This window comes from Pipistrellus kuhlii, unplaced genomic scaffold (genome assembly GCF_014108245.1).
Source record: "Pipistrellus kuhlii isolate mPipKuh1 unplaced genomic scaffold, mPipKuh1.p scaffold_m20_p_14, whole genome shotgun sequence".
NCBI classification, from domain to species: Eukaryota; Metazoa; Chordata; class Mammalia; order Chiroptera; family Vespertilionidae; genus Pipistrellus; species Pipistrellus kuhlii.
Window position 1 is genome coordinate 6,729,160 of NW_023425449.1, and position 23,472 is coordinate 6,752,631.

Here is a 23,472-nt window from a genome sequence, read left to right on the forward strand (position 1 = left end):
CTTAAAAATCAACAACTTGGAAACTAACCCTGTAGTGACAAATTCTGACCTTCCAGTAAAATAAAACAGTACTGGATTTACTTACAAAAAGTCAAGTTTATTAAGCTGTACCAATGTGTAAAAAAAATGTCCATACTTAATTTTTCTCAATTCAGAGAATAATTCCATTGCAATGAATAGTCATTATGCTCTGAAAGTACAGTGCTCCAAAGATCAAAAGGCAGTGCATATCAGGGATAAGTAAACCATGACCCCCATTCTACTGGCCTGTTTTGGTACAGCCTACAAGTTAGAAATAGTCTGTACATAAAGAAGACTATGTAAAAGAGGCTTAATGTGGCTTGCAAAGCCTAGAATTTCACTATCTGCCCCGTTACAGAAAAACAGCAAGCTGGCCATTTATAGACCTCCAGCCATCAATACATTCTATCTACCCAAGCACAAAATATTGCCGGTTTTACCTGTTGTTAAACAGATTCTGGAGAGATTCTGGAGCTGAGAGTACTGGTTCTATGTCTTGGTCACCGAGAGGTAAAGGATCACCTGATGATTCGAGCATCTGCTTAAGTCCAACGACATTGTCCAACAACGAATCCAGATTGTCATCATCTTTTGAATGTTCCTAAATACAAAAACAAAATAAGAAGATGCAGGTAAAGCTAGAACATAATTATGCCCCAAATCTATTAACTCTTTAGTAGAAAAGTTTATATTATTTCATTAAAGTTTGGAGCACCATCAGAGAGTTATCAACTTAACATTAAGTATATTAAAATAAAGCGAACACCAAAAACACTTATTTTATTTCTAAAGAACGGCAGCAGGGGCACTTGCACTCAACCAATAAACAATTCAAAAAGTACTGCCTTCATACGGTCCTTAAGATTCTTCACAATATGAAGGCCTTCACTCCAAATTATTAACTCAGAGTTATTTCAAATGCTATAAATACCCAGCTGAGGATTCACTGTTTCTTACTATTGTTAATCCTCACCTGAGGGTATTTTTTCCATTGATCTTTAGAGAGAAGAGAAGGAAGAGAAACATCTATGTGAGACACATCAATTGGTTGCTTCCCGCATGCATCTCGACCAGGGGATCAAGTCTGCAACCAAGGTACATGCCCTTGACCAGAATTGAACCTGCAACCCTTCGGTCAGCCCTGGTTAGGGCTGATGCTCTAACCAGAAGCAAAATTGGCTAGGGCAGGATTCACTATTTTAAAAAAGTCACTAGAGCCGAAACCAGTTTGGTTCAGTGGATAGAGCGTCAGCCTGTGGACTGAAGGGTCCTGGGTTCGATTCCGGTCAAGGGCATGTACCTTGGTTGCGGGCACATCCCCAGTGGGGGGTGTGCAGGAGGTGGCTGATCTGACTCTCTCATCGATGTTTCTAACTATCTCTCTCCCTTCCTCTCTGTAAAAAATCAATAAAATATATTTTTAAAAAGTCACTAGAAAAACTTGTGCTAGTCAAATGGAAAAGAAAATATGACTTGGGAATGCACTGTTTTTATTTTATTTCTGTTTTTATCTTTATTTTTTACCAAAACAAGTTTCTCTAGTTCAAGGAACAAATTTTCTGGACTTTCTTCTTTGCTTTGTAGAAGTTGTTTTAACTCTGCAGCATTAATACTCATCGTCCGTGATGGATGAGCTCCCTCTACTTCCATGAGACCACTATCATCTCCACAACATCCCTGCAAATGTCACACACAAATCAAATTTGAGAACAACGAAATTTGCAAAGGTGCTTCCAAACTTACTCAGATATTTAAGTCATCTTTCTGCAATCTTTCCCTTAATGTTTTTGGTTTTATATCAGTACAAATGGCTAGTCTCAAGAAGGATTTAGTCACTTCAAAATTGAAGTAAGTTTTCTTTGAGTAAAATTCACTCAATAAACAGGTAAACACATGCACTCAATATACTGGCACTAAGATTTCTCAACAAAAATATCCAATGGAAAATACACTGGTACATGCAGAACACATAATATTCAGAATATAGGGAAACCAACAAGGTCATCTCAACAGAGACAGAAAAGCATTTAACAAAATCCAACACCTTTCCTGATAAAAACACTCTATAAAAACTACAAAAGGAAAGAATTGTCTCAACCTCATATGAGGAACTATAGCTTAACATTGTATTTCATGGTCAGAAGTTGAATGCCTTCTCCTTAAGATTAAAACATCAATTCCTGTCACTTGCATTCAACGTGTACTGGAGGTTCTTGTGAGAACAAGACAAGGAAGAAATTAAAAAGGTATCCAGATTGGAAAGGAAGAAGGTAGACTACCTCTATATATGACATGATCTTGAATATATATAAAATCCTAAGGCAACAACTAAAAAAAACTAATAAAAAACTTCAGCAAGGTGTTGGACACAACATCAATGTACAAAATTCAACTGTATTTCTAAACATAAATAACAATTCAAAGATGAAATTAAGAAACAATTTCATTTATAATAGCTTTTAAAAACTCCTAATTTAGTGGCATGAGACTTATATTTTGAAAACAATACAACATAGTAGAAAGAAATTTGAAACAACCCAAATAAATGTACAGCCATCCCATTTTTGTGTTCATGAAGATTTAATGGTAAAGCTCCCAAAATTGATTTACAAATTCAATACAATGCTCTTAGTGATAGGTATATTAATGGCTTCTGGAAATGTGTCCAAAATATTTCAATATATAGCATGATTTTGTAAAATACTAATAAGAGAAAAATCTTAAGATTTTAGAACTAAATAATCTTTAATACATATCTAAGATGAATCCAAAACAGTCTAGTAAAATAAACTTTACATTCATCCCCAAAATCACAGCAGCCAAAATAGGATCAGTAAATGCTCATTTAAATGACAGTAAATAAGTAATTAAGAGACTGGTAGAACTTGACTATTCTGAGTGGCCCTAACAAAGCAACTCAATATAAAAAATCCAGTGTGGATAGTATTTTTCTCTTTTTAAGTTGCAAAATCAGAGTATTGATAAATTAATGTCTAATAAATTAGAATTCAATAAAGACTACTCAAACATCTATAATTTTTAATAAATAAAAATTCTGATTTCATAATGGGGGGAGGACACAGAAGAAAAACAAGATGCTAAATTCCAAATTCCAAAAAAACATTATTACAAGACTTTTTTAAACAAAGTGATTGTTTAACCTATGATAAACTTTAAGAATACAAATACATATGATATACATATATACATACCACTGTGTCAGAGTTAAGAATCTGTCTCATAAATTCCAAAAATGAAGATGCAAGTTCACCTGTGTCCTTACTAAAGGTGCTGACCACTCGTTTCAGTAAACTATACAGAGCATTGCTGTTTTTCCTTAAAGAACTGTGAATTTTAAGAGAGAGGAAAAGTCTTAAAATTTGAACATATAAATCTAATATGAGAAATGAACTATCTCAGTTCAGACAGAATGAAACTTAAGTCTACCATTTTTAAAAAGCAAAAAATATTTTGGTGTGTCTGTATATACAAACTATGTAACAAAGCTTTATTTATAGTTGACATTTCCTTTTAAAGATAAGCTTTAAGCTCTTAACAAAATTTTAGTTAATAATATGTCAAAGTTAATTTGTTAGTTTTGATATTCAATGAACACATGGAAATATGTGATATAAATGATAGAGAGTTTAAGACTGCAGTTCTGAAAATACTCAACGAGATACAAGAAAATATAGACAGGCAATAATTCAATGCACTCAGAAAACAAAATAATGAACAAAATGAGAACTTTACCAAAGATATTGAAACTTTTAAAAAAGCATGGCTCAGTGGCTGAGCACCAACCTCTAAACCAGGTCACTCACGGTTTATTACCTACTTAAGGTACATGCCTGGACTGAGGGTTCCATCCCATATAATACTGTGGCAGAGGTATGCAAAGGGTTGTTTATGAAAGCACCTAACCCAGACAGTAATGGAGGGATTAAGGGAAGATCTTTGGCTTTCTTGGAAGTGTAGTATATAGGGTGAGTTTTAAAGGACATAAAATAAACCAGAGGCCTGGTGCACGACATTTGTGCACTGGGGGGGCAGGGCCCCTTCAACCCGGCCTGCGCCCTCTCGCAGTCCAGGAGCCCTCAGGGGATGTCCTCCTGAGGGGAGTGGACCTAAGCCATCAGTCAGACATCCTTAGCCATGCTGTGAATCAGCCTGGCTTCTGGCTGAGTGATGCTCCTCAGGTTGAGTGTCTGCCCACTGTTGGTCAGTGCACAGACGATCAGTCCTCTCACCATTAGTTCAATTTGCATATTACCCTTTTATTATATTAGAGGATATCCAGGCAACAGGAAAAAGGTCATTCAAGAAGTGAAATTTAAAGACTTTGGTGAGAGACTGGGAAATGGGGAAGGTAGGAGAAAAACCTGAGTGTTCAGAAGGTGCCACCAACTAAGAAAGAGCAGTAGAAGAGAGAGTTTTTTTTCAGGACAAAGAAGTGGAGAAGGGTAGAAGCCAGCATCAAACACAGTACCTGGAACTTAACTTTTAAACCAATGTTACAAGAATTAATGAGAAGCACAAATACACGTTTCCTTTTTCTTTCTTTCTCATAACCCTACACACTCCTACAAAGTCCCAAGAAAATCTAGCCAGCATGAAGAAAAAGAAGGCATGGACAGAGCAGAAATTATGTCTAAGAGACTGAGCAGCATGAGGTTTATATCATTTCAAATTAATTTAATCTCAGCCGTTCCTCTACAAAATAAAAACCAAAGAATCAGCACTTTTAGAGTTCATAATACCACACTATCATCACCTTTGAAGGACTAGGGTGAACTTATTAACAAACAAATACCTTAAAGCATGAATTAACATCTCTGGAACAGTAAGATTTCCTTAAATACTCTAAGATGTCCACATTAATTTTTCTGTCTATTCAATTCACATTTTTATTCCTGTAGATTTTATTAGCACATGCTATTGCTGACCAATCTTCTCCATAAATATAGAGAAAGAAATCACATCTTCAACCTTCTGTAATAGCTATGAATTAATTAATATGGGGGGGGGGTGTTAACAGTGAAAACTTAAGCCAAGAGTATATTAAATTAGATAAAGCATTACCTTTTTAAATGAAATAGTCCATAATCATGCTCTGTAAGAAACATCATTGTTCTGACACATGTCAATAAACAGTTGTAACTGCTCTCAGAGTTGGCAAGCACAGCCAGCAGACAGTCACAAATTGAGGCCATCAATTCTTTGTTTGGCAAAGAATTGGAGAGCTGCTCTACTTCAGAAATCGAACCTTCAGAAGAGTTTGGTAAAATAAGTGCAATGTCCTGTAAGGGAAGTGGGGAAAAGGAAAAAATAATTTTAAAAAATTATCGTATCATTTTTACTTCATAAATTCATAGCATTTAATACTTAGTAATTATCTCAGCAAAATATTGTTATAGTCCCATCTTGTACATTGATTCACACACAATAAAAACAAAGGAGTCAGCCCTAACCAGTTTGGCTCAGTGGATAGAACTTTGGCCTGCAGACTGGAAGGTCATGGGTTCAATCCAGGTCAAGGGCACATGCCTGGGTTACAGGCTGGATCCCCAGTAGGGAGCGTGCAGGAGGCAGCTGATTAATGATTCTCTCTCATCATTGATGTTTGTTTCTCTCTCTCCCTCTCTGTTCCTCTCTGAAATCAATAAAAATAAATAAAAATAAAAAACAAAGGAGTCATTTTGCCCTCCTATAAAAGTTAATACAAGTATACATAACTAAAGAAAAAAATATCTTATTTTACAATATTTTTACTTTACAATTTTTTCCTTTTGTACTGCACTATGTTCAGTTTGTATACTCAAGTTGTCAACTGAAGTACTTTTGTTATTAAAATCTTTTTAATATATTTTTATTGATGGAGCAAATAAACATTCAACCACATCTTCCAAGTAAATATTTTCCTCTAGTTTTCTATACGTTTAAAATGCAAATTTTCAATATTAAGCAAATTTAGCTAATAATAATTAAAAACTCCTACTGCTCTTTATAGAAGTAGATTTTACCAGAACATTTTTAAGTATGTCTCACAGCCTTTAGTAACTTCAACAGACTGCAACCAGTATCCTACTTAGTAAAACTGTAAAACAAAGCTAGAACAAGAAGGGAAATATAACAACTGAGGCCAAGAATGTCCATGTGGTCAAAGCAGTTAGGATGCTATAGAACTCTTAAGCATAATCATAAAAGCTAACATGGATTACACAACACTAGTTAAATGGACATTTTGAGGTATGAGAACTTAAAATATCCTTTCTACCCAGTCCCTAACTATTTTCACCAGGTACCCTTTTTGTGAAAACAAGTCACACAAAAATTGTTCCTTGACTAGAGAGTTAAAATGTAAACAAACTTTTTATTAGCTAGAAAAAGATCATTTTCTAACACTGAAAAATATTCTGCCTGGAAAAAAAATATTTAATGATTAGACAGGAGCATTTTGCCAAGCTAGAATGTGATTAGACATAGAAATCTACAAAGATTCTAATCACAATAGGCTTTCAAAGTTAAAACAACTCTCATTAAATCATGAAACTAAAAGTCAGTAACATAGACAGCTGGGAGAAATACTAATTTATTTTTACTGAATTTATTGGGGTGACACTGGTCAACATGAACATACAGGTTTGAGGTATTTTGGGTTTTTTTTTAAGACATACTACCACTTTTAGTCAGAATCTATAAAGTATAGTAATCTAAAAAACACTAAAACTGTAGTAGCATTTGATGCCTTCAAAAACTGTTCTAAAGGAGTATTTCTCAGCCATTAAAAAAAAAATGAAACATGACATTTGCAACATGGATGGAACTAGAGGGTATAATGCAAAGTGAAATAAGTCAGACAGAGAAAAACAATACCATATGATTTCACTCATGTGGAATCAAAACAAAAATAAAGGAACAAACAAACTTATAGGTACAGAGAACATTTTATGGTTGCTGGATGAGAGGTGGGTTGGGCAGACAAGTGAAAAAGGAGAAGGGATTAAGATGCACAAATTGCCACCTATAAATACAATCCTAGGATATAAAGTACAGTATAAGGGAATACAGCCAATAATATTGTAATGACTATGTATGGAGTCAGATGGGTACTAGGCTTATTAGGGTGATCATAAATTATATAAATGTCTAATCATTATGTAGTATACTGAAACTAATATAATACTGTATGTCGGGGGAGGGAGGGGCAATGGTAAGATATGTACACATATAATACCTTAATAAAAAAAAATACTATATGTCAACTATAATTGAAAAAAACACGTATTTTTAATATGTTAAAAAAAAAAGTTGTCCTAACAAGAAATCATGATATTAATTCAACTAATCACAAAGCTATCAAATTCAAGAATGAATTGGTGTTTAATATAATTCGAAGGAAAATGAACATACCAAACAAAACTAAACCCCCACAATACTGTGGCACATAAGGCAACTATGCAAGAATGTAATTTCAGCCGAAGCCGGTTTGGCTCAGTGGTAGAGCGTCGACCTGCGGACTGAAAGGTCCCAGGTTCGATTCCGGTCAAGGGCATGTACCTTGGTTGCGGGCACATTCCCGGTGGGGGGTGTGCAGGAGGCAGCTGGTCGATGTTTCTCTCATTGACGTTTCTAGCTCTCTCTCTCTCTCTCGCCCTTCCTCTCTGTAAAAAATCAAATAAAATATATTAATAATAAAAAAAAAGTGTACACTTTGCATTTGGCTTTTAAAAGAAAAAGAAAAAGAAAAAAGAATGTAATTTCATAAAGAAAAGGAAAGAGCTCTTCAAAGAAACCTATCAAGTACAAACCCAAAAAAAGCTGGGAAGCACCAGGTCATTCTATTGTTGGTTCCTAGTCAAATTCATCTCCCTAAACAGCAGCAGGAGTAATAAAACAGGTGAGATCTCCTTGTTCACTGCTAAGAGTTATATCAACAGCTTTTAGACACACACACACACACACACACACACACAGAATTTATAAAGAAACATAAATACCTGATCACAGAGAGACTGTAAAATGGATGTGATATATTCAACACACTGTTGGCGAATAACACTGTCTCCAGGAGACCGCACCAAAGTTAACAGATCCTGGAATATCTCTGTATATTTTTCATCACCTTTAATAGTTCCATTAATTAGATGCAAAATAGCTAATTTACAAGCTTTGTGTGAAGCCAGAGCATCAAGAAGAGCAAGCAACCTGGTGGTTTGGCTAGTATACTGTTTTTCTTTATCTTCGGAAGTGCTGAAATAAAATCAATACATTTAATAAACAAAGTTCTTAATTTTAAGGTATTATTTAACTAATATTTGTTTTTCAACATTTATCAACTTATACCAATCTTGTATAAAACATTTCAAATTGACAACTTCTCTGGATTTTATAATTATTAGAAAATTTTGTAAATTTAGATTTTAAATAACATATTTTCTTAGATCAGAATACTTTATAGTTCACCTTTCAAACATCGAAAATCAAGGCCTTCCAAGCAATTCACACATGAAATGAAATAAAATATTCTAATTAAAAATAATCTAAATATACTCATTATATAGGGGTATGTATATGTATATGGTATATGTGTATATGTTGTGTATACTTGTGAATCTTATCTGAGCATTCCAAATCCTGGTTTCCAAATTCTAAGTGAAAAAAATATGTATCTGTCTGTGTCAAGAATAACTTGAAAAAAACTTTAATGCAAAATGAAAAATACCTTTGCATGTCTTCTACAATCAAATCCAACACAGTTCTCATAATCAGAAGCGCAGTTGGTGAGGCAAGGTCACACAATTGAACACAAATACGCCGTAACATATGTTGAATGGGCTGGCAGGTTGTGCCAGAGAAAGAGCGAACTATTTCTTGGAGCAACTTTGCTTGAACATGAAGGTGCATGCTCCACAATTTTCGGGTGTTGAGTGCCACTGATATATCATGTGGCTCAATAACCTGTTAAAAAAGTATAATGTATGTGTTCGTAGATTTTTTAAGTATTTATTTACAGTCACAAAAAACTGTTCAGGAAGAACTATTATGAAAAGAACATCTCTTTACTGCATGCTGAAAACATTTAAGGTGCTTAAAACATCTATTATACAATTAAACATTTGCTTGAATTCAATGCATTTAAAAAAATCTTATTGTTCTCAGGTTAGCAGTCAGTAGAGCAGAGTCCATTGGTGAAGTGACCTAGTAAATGGCAAATTGTAATACATAATAAAGGAGAGAAAGGGGGATTTAAAAATAACAGAAGTACAAGTATACATAACAGCATATTAAAATTCACATTAACAAAAATTCATTTTAAATGTCACCCTCATATTCCCTTAATGACCAACTTGCTTCAGTTTTGTCTCACCCTCATCCGGTTATTTTATGTCTGTTTTAGGGAAAGGGGATGAAGGTTTTTTGTCTTTTTAACAAAATCACTGGCTTTTAAAAAAGTGTTACTGCAGTCATTTATAAGATGCACGGTATAGGGAAGTGATACCTGAGTTGTTTGCATGGGCAATGGAAGAGGCAGCAGCTCTGAAAGGAGTATCAGTCCAGAAAAAAATCCTTCAGGAACCTTTAAGATTGAAGAAAGAACTTCTTTTAACATTAAAGACCAAGTATTATTGGCCAGAGTCTCTTCTGAGATTGTGAGTTTTTCATTAACTCCTTGTGTAAAAGTCAGTAAGATATCAATGATATCATTCTGAATTTTCTGTTCATCACTGTCCAAACGACCTGAGAGGGGGATAGAGCACAGGAGCATGTGTAAAGTCACAAGTGCTGAGGGAACACGCATATCCTTAAACTCAAAGGAGCCACCTCTCAGGAGTTCCGTTAACATAGTTTTAAGAAGAGTGAGTGTGCAGCGAGCCATTGAAATAGTAGTAACTCTGTGAAGAGTAGTCCCCATGTTGACATGGAGCCTCCAAGGCTGAGTCAAAATACTGTTCAATTTTTGTAGAACCCGAATAAAGGTGTCCATTCCTTCAGCAGAAAAAAGCTGAATAATAGCAAGATTCCATTTCAGATCTTTCTGTTGACCTTTATATAAGAGGAAAAGAAAACTTAATTAATTATATGTTAATCATCAGTTAAGAGTTTTGAGTATTTTACTTAATAAATGATACTCATACTAGGCTTAAAAATTGGTAGTTTTAAAATAGCCACGTTACCTTCAACAGGGGGGGGTGGGCATGCCACGTTACAGAGAACACGCAAGGCAGTGGTAAGGCCAGCTCCTTCTGGGGTCATCAGGTTATCGATATTCTTTAAAAATAAAGATAAACAAAGTTTAATTTCTTGTTACCTATCAGATCGAGAGAAAATTCCAGAGAAGGCATTATTTAAAAATATGAATTTCAAACTTACATAAATTTCTTAAGTAAATTTAAAACATAAAAAAGGCTGATAAAGTTTATAGAAGTTATCTGAACTTTGGCATATGTTGTACCATATGATATAATGTAAATAAAATAAATAATTTTAAAGTACAAGTATGTTAACAAGTACTGAAACAGAAGTAACATACAGAAATGTATGAGACTCTCTGTAATAAGAATATAAAGTAGCTCCTTTCTGTATATTCTTTCTATACATCCTCTTTCCCAAAAGTGGACCAACGACTAATTTTACAAAGCGCTACAAGTAATAAACATCTTTCAAAACTGAAGAAGCAGGCTTAGCCAAGTGGCTAGGTTGGAACGTCATCCCATGTACCAAAAGGCTGTGGATTTGACCCCCGGTTTGAGTATGTATAGGAGACAACCGACTGATGTTTTTCTCTCACAGTGATGTTTCTTCTGTCCCTTCCTCTCTCTGTCAAATCAATAAATATATCCTCATATGAGGATTTAAAAAAAAAACAAAAAACTGAAGTAATAAATGTTTAGAATTACGTAAAATACATTTTTTAAATGCAGATACCACAGGAGTCTAGTTATGATGCTCAGCTGGGGCATGGTTAGAAGAAATAAAAATACACTTGCTATGTCCTTAGCACTATGTTTCCTGACAACAGGTAGTTATGACTAAATTTCTTTTCTTTTGTATTTTCCACAGGGCGGCCTATAGTTTAAAAAAACTTGGAAGAAATAACATTAAAATGTTACTATTTCAATTTAACTTAAAAAAAAACAAACTTAAATTCCTTTCCTCATAGTTTTGCAACTTAGAGGATTTTTTCTTCTAATTTCTTCCTTGTTAACTTATAACAATTCCACAAATTACTAAGGCATCAGGGAGCAACACAGTGAAGTTTCAGTCTTAGATCAATTGTCCTTAGTATATCTTGGAATGAGAGTCACTTATAATAACCATAATTAATGGGATAAGGATTTATATAAAACCAAAAATCTTTTAATTACAATATGTAATTAATTCAAATTTCTAGAACTAAATTTCTGTTTTGGTTAAATACTTTTACATAGGCCATCTGATATTTATTGGCTACTTCATATGTTCTCCTGACCATGCACACAAACACCCCAAACACACGACCATCTAAATTCACAGGACATTACCATACTTCTGCTAATTAAAGACTGAGTGTAATGAAAGGCCATGGATGGTCACCTGATGCACAGAGAAAGGAACAAAGAATATGATGGTACCATGGGAGGTGAAAGGACTCTCAGAAGAGCTGGAGTAAGAAGAAATAATAAGGGCAGACAAGTCGGTTTAGAAAACTCTGAATCAGCAGGGACTGGTTTGGCTCAGTGGATAGAGCATCGGCCTGTGGACTGAAGAGTCCCGGGTTCAATTCCGGTCAGGGGCATGTACCTTGGTTGCGGGAACATCCCCAGTGGGGGGGGAGTGCAGGAGGCAGCTGGTCGATGTTTCTCTCTCATCGACGTTTCTAACTCTCTGTCCCTCTCAATTCCTCTCTGTGTAAAATCAATAAAATATATTTTAAAAAAAAGAATAGCAACGGATTAACAATGTACTGCATACTTTCAACTCCAAGACCAAGACTATTTATAAACATGAGCACACGTATACACATATATGCCATACACATAGCTCATCTGTTAAATGAAAGATCACTCAAGGTCCATTTTGCCCCTATAGTGTAAAACTTTTTATGTATTTACAAGCACTTTGAGGCCTCAATGAGTATGTATACACATTGTGGTAACTAAATTTTAAACATTCAAAACTAACAATGCAAATGATTTTAATGAATTTTTTGTTACGAATTACTTATATAAAAGTTGACATTCATGCACTGGTGTGGGGGGCATTCCTCAGCCCAGTTTGTGCCCTCTCATAGTAGGGACCCCTCAGGGGACATCTGGTAGGCGGACATCCCCCCAGGGGTCCTTAGTGCCACCTCTGCCACTGCGCTCGCCAGCTGGGAGCCAGCTTCTGGCTGAGTGACGCACTGACTATCAGGGGGCAACTCCTATAGTAAGTGTCTGCCCCCTGGTGGTCAGTGTGCATCATAGCGACCAGTCATTCAACCATCCGGTCAATTTGCATCCTAGCCTTTTATTATATAGTATGATTTTCACTTTTTATGAATTATTTTTTTAATGTTTTATTGATTTTCTAGAGAGGAAGGGAGAGCAAAGAGAGACAGAAACATCACTGAGAGAGAATCATGGATTGGCTGCCTACTACATGCCCCTCACCAAGGATCAAGCCGGCAACCAGGGCATGTGCCTTGACCCAGAATCAAACCGGCAGCCTCTTGGCACACAGGATGACATTCAACCAACTGAGGCCCACAGGCTGGCTACAAATTATTTAAATCGCAAATCTGACCATCCCAAATTAACAAAAATAAAACTAGCCGCCACTAAAAACTGTCTGAAACTGACTCCATCACTTTTCACCTAAAAATGTTGTAGGAAATTCTTTTCCACTAAAGCTTAACTAAAATGATTATATGTTATATTAATTGTAGCATTTAACTTTAAAACACTCTTGTAAATGTCATCAAAATGACAGGTGATAGAATTCTGATTTGAGAGAAAAAAAATATGACAGAATCTGGTAGTGGAAAGCAGTAGAATGCACGGGGTTGTGTGCATGTATGTTCATGTACATACACACACACCTACATTCATGTACCAATCTGTAAATAAAAGTCAAGTAAATCAAGCAGTATATTTATCCATTACTACATTATCTACACAGTGATTTAATGCATCATTACTATATACTACCGTACAATTAATAAAAAGACACTTTTTAATTTTACTTACCTGTTTAACATATTCAATTAGGTTTGGGATGCAGTTAATTTCAAATCTAAGGTTCTTCAGAGGTTCAAGCCACTTGCCGAGTTCTTAAAAACAAAAAGAGTAAAAGTTGTAATATTTTAAAATAAGAGCCTTTACAACAAAGAAAATAATGGTACTTTTTTCCAAAGATAAACATTATCAGACCATACTGATTTCAATCATCTAAATTTCATACAGGGATGAACTTACGTCTAATTCCTTAACTTTAAAATGAAATATAAATGCCCCAATATACTGGCTTAGAAATAAGGAGCAACTATTTTTAGTGTTTGGCTTTTGAAAATGTAAATAATTCTTAAACAAGATAATCTAATTAAATTATTTTTATAACATTGACAATTTTTAATAAAGCTGATTGCTTATAAACTAAAAACACAGTTTATTCACCTAATGCTGTCACTGCTCACACACTCTAAAAAAAGCATGCATAAAATGTATTAATTTCTAACAGGATTAAACCCATGGGGGGACCATTTACTGAGTGCCTTTTCCCTTAGCATGAATTTTTAATGTTGTAATGTTCCTAATTTGCCTTTAGAAAATTAAAAGTACACTATCACCCCAAAATAATAATAGCAAGCAGTTTATAAAACAGATGTGAATGAAATATGCCATTTATAACTAACTCAAAACTCTCCTAAAAGGAATGGCCAATGCCTATACTTTATCCCTGAATGTTTTTTAAAAGCATTCTAATTTAGCCCTAGCCAGTTCAGCTCAGTGAATACAGTGTCAGCTTGCAAACTGAAGGATCCCAGCTTCGGTTCAGTCAAGGGCATATGACGAAGTTGCAGGCAGATTATATCTAGGGAACGTGCAGGGAACATCTCTCATCACTGATGTTTCTCTCTCTCCCTCTCCCTTCCTCTCTGATATCAATTTAAAAAAAAAAAAATTTTTTTTGACTTCTGATCCTCTAGCCAATTGACTTGAAGATCAACGCTTCCCAGTGATATCAACAACAAGCAAGGCTTAACAACAAGACTGCACACAGCCCACAAAGGGCTACACCAAGACTGTCCACCTCAGGTAACTGGGAGGCTGACCCACTGAACCATATAGGACGCCTTAGCACACAAAGCCACCCTACCAACTCAGGGAAGCTGTGAAAATGCCGAGACAAGGAAACAGATCACAGACAAAAGAAATGGAAGAAAAGAAGAGACTGGATATAGAGTTCAAAACCACACTTATAAGGTTTTTCAAGAAATTCCTAGAAAAGGCCGATAAAATAAATGAGACCTATGAGGATATGAAAAGGGATCAACTAGAAATAAAGAATACATTGTCTGAAATAAAAAAATATTATACAGAGTCCTGAAAACAGACTGGAAGATCGCAAGAATCAAGTCAAAGACTTGGAACACAAAGAGCCAGAGGACACTCCTCCACAGAAGCAAGAAGACAAGAGAATCCAGAAAGTTGAAGATAGTGTAAGAAACCTCTGGGACAATTTCAAACGAACCAACATCAGAATTATGAGGGTCCCAGAAGAAGAGAGAGAGCAAGGTACTGAAAAAATAATGGAAAAAATAGTGACAGAAAACTTCCCCCACCTGGGGAAAGAAATACACTTACAAGTCCAGGAAGCACACAGAACTCCAAACAGAAGGAATCCAAAGAGGACCACACTAAGACAAATCATAATTAAAATCCCAAGAGCAAAAGACAAAGAGAGAATATTAAAAGCAGCAAGAGCAAAGCAGGTAGTTACCTATAAAGGAGCACTCATATGATTGTCAGCTGATTTCTCAACAGAAACCATGCAGGCCAGATGAGAATGGCAAGAAATATTCAAGATGATGAATAACAAGAACCTACAGCCAAAAATACTCTACCCAGCAAAGCTATCACTCAGAATCGAAGGCCAGATAAAGAGCTTCACAAATAAAAAAAAACTAAAGGAGTTCATCACCGCCAAACCAGAATTATATGAATTGCTGAAAGGGGTTCTTTAGGAAGAGGAAGAAGATATAGATAAAAATTATGATCAACAAAAACATAACTATCAACAAGTGAAACTAAAAGCCAAGGGAATTAAAAAAAACCTGATGAACAATATTAACTGGTGAATATAATAGAACCAGAGATATGAAAGGGGAGTGGACTGATGATTCTCGGGGAAAAGGGGAATGGGGGATGTGGGAAGAGCCTGAACAAAAATTGTGCACCTATGGATGAGGACAATGGGGGAGAGTGGGGAAAGGGCAGAGGATGGGGTGGGAACCTGGTGGAGGGGAGTAATGGAGGGGGGAGGGGGAAGAGGAACATTTGTAATAATATGAATAAAGATTTATTTAAAATAAAATAAATAAATAAATAAAATATATATATTATTGATTTTTTACAGAGAGGAAGGGAGACAGAGAGGTAGAATAAAAATTTTTTTTAAGCATTCTAAAATAAAAAGTAATATACCAGGTTCCAGGCACTTTATAGCAATGACTAAAGGAAACTAAATATTGTCATGTCTTCCTTGGTTCTACACTCCTTCATGAGGATCACGACTATGTACATGAGTATTTTCCTATGCATTTTAAAATTAACTCACATACACAAACTATATTGCTCAAGTAAAAAAATGTAAGGAATAATAATAAAACAAATACAAGTGTGTCCACTGGCAGACTTAGTAAAGCATTAATAATACCTCTGAAGATGCTGTGTACCCTTTTATAAAGGCATTCTTCAGGGGGGGAAATCTATTTCCAGTTTGGAAGTTGAGTTTACAACTTAACTTTTACTGGTAGCATCACATATAAAATTTACAGTTAGAAAGGAAAAAAGCTCTAGCTGAGTAGCTCAGTTGGTTAGAGTGTCCTAACAATACACCAAGGTTGCGGGTTTGATCCCTATCAGGACTCAACCAATAAGTGCATAAATAAGTGGGAAAATGCAAAAACCGTGTTTCTCTCTAGAAACACGCTCTTTCTTTCTTTCTCTCAAACCAATAAGTAAGAAATTTTAAGAAAAGAAAAAAAAGCTACATGCTATTTACAATATTTACTCAATGTTATCAAATTTTCTCCTTGATAAGGTCAGCAAGCCAGGAACCAAAATAAAAGAATAAAAACCTGTAATTAGATACCTTAAACTTTTTAAGACTGCCCACATAAGGCTTGCCAAAAACTTCATTCAACACATTTATATACTTTAGAATCTATTAGTCATATTCATTATTCTTCACTTTAAAGGATTACACGTGTTTATTAACCACAAATGGTTAAGTTGGGGTTAAGTTGTACTTAGAACAGCGTTGTACTTAGGAATACATATATAGAAAAAAACGTACACATGCAAACTATACACAGAACTCAACTTTTGAGTTTGTTTTTAAACTACTTCTTCCATTTTTTTAAAAAAAATATATTTTGTTGATTTTTCACAGAGAGGAAGAGAGAGGGATAGAGAGTTAGAAACATCAATCAGCTGCCTCTTGCACACCCCGCACTGGGGACGTGCCCGCAACCAAAGTACATGCCCTTGACCGGAATTGAACCCGGGACCCTTCAGTCCGCAGGCTGATGCTCTATCCACTGAGCCAAACCGATTTCAGCTACTTCTTCCATTTTTTTTTTTTTTAAATATATTTTATTGATTTTGTACAGAGAGGAAGGGAGAGAGATAGAGAGTTAGAAACATCGATGAGAGAGAGTCATCGATCAGCTGCCTCTTGCACACCCCCTACTGGGGATATGCCCACAACCAAGGTACATGCCCTTGACCAGAATCGAACCCGGGACCCATCAGTCCCCAAGCCGACGCTCTATCCATTGAGCCAAACCAGTCTCGGATACTTCTTCCATTTTTATTAGGAACCTAAACTAACCACCAATTTCCGTGACTTCCCAGAAAAAGATACTTTTAGCAATTTCTTAAAAAATCTTTTTAAGAACACCATATAAAATGCCTTCATAAAAGGTACTTTCAAGGAGTTAAAAACAGAGTATTAGGTATATTATGAAAATATAACAAAGTATTAATTAGAGATATATAAAGGCTTTTTCCTTCACATATCATAAATGCTTAAAATAACTCAAGTACCATACCTTGCAATTTAGCATTATTTTCATCTGCTTTACAAAGCTTCAAGAGAGATCCTGCATGATGTTCCAACATTTGGACATCACTGGAAGACTGAATCACCACCAAAATAAGTATGCATGCATAATTATAAGCTACCGACTTCTTAGACTTGGAATCACTGAAACAAAATAAGATTTTAAGTTTTTTGGTACAAAAACAATTTTTCAGGAATAATTTTAAACATTTTTTTCTACTTGGTTTTAAAGAGACCAAGGAATTTTACAATAAAACCTGAGTGATTTCCTGAAGACAAGAAATCAGATTTTAAATTTCACCTCCAATTCACCTAAAAACACTACTTAAAATTATATAAACAAAGCCTATCACTATGGAAGTGAAATTCTAAGAAATAAGATCAGAATAATGAAATATTAACAAACATACTTCATTAGCAATGGAAGATTAAAAAGTAACACTTTGAAATGTTTGTCCACTCTGGATAAACAGGAACAAGTATGCTGCATCAACCTGCTGCCATCATCATTCTACAGAACTGATTGAGATAGAGCTCCACATGGAAACCTCTGTTGCTTGCCTTTCCCTACAAGACCTCACTCAGGAAGTCATAGCAAGACCCAGCTGCGAGGCCAGTTACCTGGATGCCACTGCTTTGTGTGACACGAGCCAGGAAGAGCATGTTTCTCTGCTCAGACGCTAAAACCTTCTGCCCAACTGGACAGGCCTTGAAAATGATCATCATTTTCAATTCCCATCCAGTCAAAGCACTTCTGGCATCAGCGCCATGAATACAGTACAGAAGACAGCAAGATAGTCCTCCTCACTCTCAAGGTACATATTCCTGTGCTTGGGATTCCCCCTCCTCACAAATTAGAGGAGTATGCAGTTGCAATCTTTGTCAGCACCACAGGAAGACAGGAAGAAGCTGCTAAAAGATCCACTTCATTGTTTCGCAGCCACTTTTTCTATTTTTTAGGTTACTGTCATTCTAACCCTTAAATTAATAAGTTATGTGTTATTCAACGCAATAATTCTAGTTTTCACTTTCCAAGCAACACTTTCTAAACAACTAGCCCATTAATGATGTATTTTTCCAATATAAGAGAAAATTGAATAAGTAGGGATTTACCCTAAGGCTTCTTTGGAATAGTACTCCATTAACGTGATAAGACTTTGGAGATTTTTCTCAAGACTAAAAACATGGCCAACAGCTGATCTTCCCACAGGGTTAAAAGTAATCAAATAAAGGTTGTGAAGGGTTCCCAAGAGATCGGAATGGTCAGTTTCTTCATTGGCAGTACAACGCTGAAAATGGTTGAACAGTTCTGTGATACACTGCAATGTTTGTGTTGAGTCCTGTAGCCACAAGGCAAATGCATCATCAATAACACTATCAGACTGGAGACCTTCCTCTTCATCTTGATCATAAAGGTGACATAAAGACCGGATCAACAAATTTGTCGCTTCATATTCTGACATAAAAAAAAGAAGACCCTTTTGTGACTGTGCAAGAAACTTTAAGACATCTTTTGTGGCTTGCAGCACACCGGGATGGGCACTTGTTACTGGAATTGACAGAAGCAAGGTAACCAACTCCAAGAAGTGGTGACTGTGAAGATACCTGCAGAAAAATTAATTGATATATATTAAGTCAGGGCGAAACATTCTTCATTTACTCACTAGTCAGTAGACAGGAGAGGTAAAAATTTCAATGAACATAATCCTTATCCTCAGCAATATACTGCTTTAACTAAAAACATAAGGTGAGTAGCAAATTTTCCCTCCACTGGACCAAAGAAACGTGAAAGTTCTGTGAGGCTTTTTCCTTGCCTCAACAGATGTTGAATAAATGTTGACAAGTTTTCTCTTTTCAGGATCAATCCAGACTTTAAATTCCAGTCCTTTTACCAGGCTATTTATCATCAAATGCTCCTTTTTCAACATAGTCATAATGTACCCATGGCACGTCTGAATTAGTGTATCTAAGAAAATATAGAACATATACTATAAAAAATATATAGTATATTTGGATTTATTGTAGGTAATTAGTACCTCTAAAGAAAAAAATGTCAAATTATCAATTGTAGTATCAAATTACCACTGTACATAGCACTCATCAAATCCAAGAATCATAGCATATAGTTGTAGTAAAAAAATTCTGAATTTACTCAGCACCCCAAAATAGACCCAAATGCTACTGAGTATTTTCGTTGTCTTAAAAATACTTTATACTCCCTCTCTTCATGTCTTCCTCTCCCACAACCCTTAGAAATCACTGTCTCTACAGTTTTGCCTCTCCCAGGATATACCATATATAGTTGGAATCACACAGTATAAAATTGCCTCTTCGATAATATTATTGCTTAAATTTAGGCTTCTACTTCATGAATAATAAACATCCTTAGTAGCATTACATAAAGGCAAACAGAATTCTCAAGAAGACAAAACTGAATACTTACTACTCTGCTCTAAGAACATCATGAACTACCTTATTCAAAAAACAGTTAACATGACAGGCCTTCGACTGCCTATTCTTAGAAAGGATTATTGCTTGCAAGATTGGCCTTTGGCTGGCATCTGGGACTTGAATTTGGGGAGGGTTCCCACTGCCCAGCGGTTAAGAATACTCACTGTGCCTAAACTGTTAGTGCAAACAATATGTAATTTGAAGCCTTAGGGTAATTTCCTACTTATTAAATTTTCTATTATTTTAAAAAAAGCCATCATTAATGGAGTTAATGGAGAAAACTCCATCTAGTTGTTTAGATGCTGCTGCTTGGAACGTAAGCTTTCCTTCTGGGAGTCTGACATTCTGGTACATGCTACATACTGGGTAGCTATTACCCAGTAAACTTGGATGATGATATTCTGATGAGATTCCTCAGTAGGCAACATTTCACACATGTTGTTACAATTTTTTTCTGGGGAATTAATTGGGTCCTGTTTAATTCCACTGGGAGAGGACTCTGGAAGCTTACAACTGGTTCCCCAGGCTTCTCCCTATGTATTTTCTTCCTTTGTTGATTGTGCTTTGTATCCTTTTTCTGTAATAAATTATAGGTGTGAGTATAACACTGAGTCCTGTGAGTCTTAGTAAATTTTGGAGACCACAACACAGAACATTAGAGCACAGCCATCATTTCAAATGAACACTTCCAAAATGCAATTATTTCTCCTTTCAAAATTCATTCTCCCTCCGATTTACCAGTTTTTGTCAACAAAACCACCACAGTTCCAATAGTTACCCTAGCTAAAATCATATTTAACTCTTTCTCAGTGTTTTACCTACTTGCCAAGTTCCAATAACTGCTCTTTTACAGATTCTCTTAACAGTAGCATGTTTGTCTTTCCATTCCCTGTAAATGACATTATTTACGCCAAGTACTTAACCCAACACCTAGTACCTAGAATCTTCAGACCAGCCTATCTAACCAATAACTCCAATTTCTTTTCCACTGCAATACATCTTGCAACAAATAATCCTTGAGCACAACTGTGATCATATCGTATCAGATATTCAAGATCTTTCCACATTCTAAAACCAAAATCAAAATTCTCTAATGTAGAATTTCAGATTCTTTATTTCCTAAAGTCTGATACCCAAATATACCTCCTTCAGATATGGTAGAAAAAACAAGATTTACTAGGTCATTAATTACTAGTTTCCCCTAAGTGACTATTTGAAAATTTCCTACATTCACTTCCCTCAGTCATCCTCAGTGCATGACTTACCTCCCACTTTACCTACAATAAAGTGATCAGTGAGAATTGTCTTGCCTCCTTTACTGTCTCCATACTTTAAGTGTATCTATATTTGTGTATTCATAAGGTTTCTTTTATATCTTTTTCTAAGCCAAACCCCTACATTTGTACTCTTGACCTCATACCAGATAGTTGTTCCAGCAAATATTACCTCTCATTCCTCCTTATAAGAACTCAAACTAAGGCAAGATCTGTTTCAGCTAAAAACAAGAATGGCAGGCATAGACTTTAAGAGTGAACAAATACCCTATTTTGTGTTACTACACTGTGCCCCAAATCAAGGCAAATTCAATCACAGATAAATCATAGATATAGGAAATAAAATAATATAAATACCATTTTTCCATTAGTTATAAAATTATTTACAGACAAAATGCCCCTTAAAAAGTCTCAAAAATTAAAAGAAAATTTTAAAAATCTACTGTGGGCAAAACTCTATCAACAGATAACAAGAAAGGTAGAAGGCAGAAACAAATGCTAATTAAGCCTTCAAGATATGTTTAACCAGGCCTCTAAAATTAAGTTAGTAAGATATAAATTTAACTTACAATATGTTAGAGGAATAAAGGTAAAAGGTTTATACAGAAAAGCTCTCCTTCCTATGTCACCCATCCTTATACCACCTTTCTAGAAACAACTCAGCATTTTCTCCTTTATTCTTGCTCATATATGTGCTTATGTAAGCAATGTTGTTGATAGTTCTATATTTAAGTTGCTAATACTACTTTAAATGCTAACAAAATATAGTTCACCCACTGTAATATACTTCTCAGTCTCACAGCTACTTTGAAGTATCTAGTATTCTTACACAGATATGCATTACACAGACATTTAAAGAAAAAAATCAACCACATCTAATTGCCTCCAATCATCTGTGAAATAATGTCCCCAAACCAGAGAAGCCTTACCTAAAGAGAACAGGATATGGATCATCCCTCTCTGGAGGTCCAGTAATACGCGCCGTCGTTGGGAAAGACTTAACAGGAGGTTGGACCATTGTATGAGGTGCAGTTTCCATTAAATGGAAAACTTCTTCCAGAAGATTGATAAGCTTTTCTATTTCCCCTTCACTTATATTTGAGGATTCCAAAAGATCCATATCCATGGAAGCCTCTACCTCATTTTCATATTCTGGGTTTGTTCTTTCAAGTCCAGTGTCTGTGTCATGATCAGGTACACTGTGGTTGGGAACAGATGAAGTCTTCTCTGCCAAATGGTCTCCAAGTCTTTTTATCTCTGACAGGATTTCATAGAAATGGCACTTCTGAAGGATAGCTGAACCAGCAGTGACAACCCTCACAGTCTGATCCAAAAGTATGAGCTCGAGAAGTTTCTGATAGCCACTTTTTTCACTCTGTCTACCTCTTAAAAAGGCTTCCATTCCTTCCGTCATACTAATGACGCTGTCCAAAGCTTTAAAAGCATTTAACTTAAGGGAAGATGAGACATGATCAGCAAACAGGAGCTCAAATAATCCATTGATCACTCCTGCTTGGAGCAGTCCCGTGACTCCTTGAGCTCCACATTCGGCTAGGGAGGACACTAATTTGGTCCCAGCTTTGAGCTGCCGGACATTTAAGGCAATGGGTTGGCGAAGGGCTACTTGTAAATTTAAAGCTTGCATGGTCCAGTCTACCAACTGGCCAAAGGCGTCTTGTTTCGTGTTTTTCAACAGCAAATAACTTAATCCTTTGATTATTAAACTTGGAATTTCTTCTAAAGCCGTTACCCATTTTGCACCTCTGTCTTCCCGATACAAATCTAACAGTTCAGTTAACTTCACTGAGGCTTCTATGGCCCCTGAATTTTCTTTTTCTGGACCTTGATCCTTCATTCTACTGATTTCGATTTCGAAAGTCGTCTTGTAGGGACAGCTGAAGTACAAAAGTGGCACAAGTTCCCTATCATATGGATCGTATGTCATAGGAGGAACCGAAGCCAAGTCTTCAGCTGTGTATTCCACATCAAAGTTTGGATACTTAAATGTTTCCCGTTCCAAGTCAGCAATTCCATCTTCATCACTGGAAATTTGTTCATAACCATCATCCCCTGAAAATTAGTTTAAATAATATTTAAGTGTTGTATCATTGTTGTTTAATGAAAAAAAATCTAATTAATCAAAAACAATTTATTTAATACCATGGCAAAAATAAGAATGGTTTTCTCAACAAAATTAACTTCTGCCCCATCATCTTAACAATTACCAACATTTGAGAGCGGGATGGAAACTGGGTGGAGGGGAGCTATGGCGGAGAAAAGAGAAATAATTGTAATAATCTGAACAATAAAGATTTTTTTTTAATTACCAATATTTATAATAATTATGAAGAAACTTCATAAGCAAAGTCCTCTATTACCTCTGCTCAGCTTTACAACTAAATATGCTACAAGTATC

The 23,472-nt window shown here is 35.5% G+C and overlaps 1 protein-coding gene across 4 annotated transcripts in view; it reads right to left on the reverse strand.

Annotated features, from left to right (window-relative positions):
- VIRMA (vir like m6A methyltransferase associated) overlaps positions 1–23,472 on the reverse strand; it is a 46,984-nt gene that overhangs the window by 6,016 nt on the left and 17,496 nt on the right. For 3 of the 4 annotated variants that reach the window (XM_036436520.2, XM_036436519.2, XM_036436522.2), the window contains 12 exons: positions 21,986–23,126; positions 18,445–18,936; positions 17,321–17,475; positions 13,233–13,315; positions 10,200–10,293; positions 9,524–10,068; positions 8,747–8,982; positions 8,022–8,274; positions 5,104–5,321; positions 3,234–3,366; positions 1,546–1,698; positions 462–622 (listed from right to left, as the gene is read on the reverse strand). In XM_036436520.2, coding sequence (XP_036292413.1) covers positions 462–622; positions 1,546–1,698; positions 3,234–3,366; positions 5,104–5,321; positions 8,022–8,274; positions 8,747–8,982; positions 9,524–10,068; positions 10,200–10,293; positions 13,233–13,315; positions 17,321–17,475; positions 18,445–18,936; positions 21,986–23,126 — 3,664 coding nt within the window. The remainder of the gene's footprint in view (positions 1–461; positions 623–1,545; positions 1,699–3,233; positions 3,367–5,103; positions 5,322–8,021; positions 8,275–8,746; positions 8,983–9,523; positions 10,069–10,199; positions 10,294–13,232; positions 13,316–17,320; positions 17,476–18,444; positions 18,937–21,985; positions 23,127–23,472) is intronic. The other variant, XM_036436521.2, reaches the window with a different exon arrangement.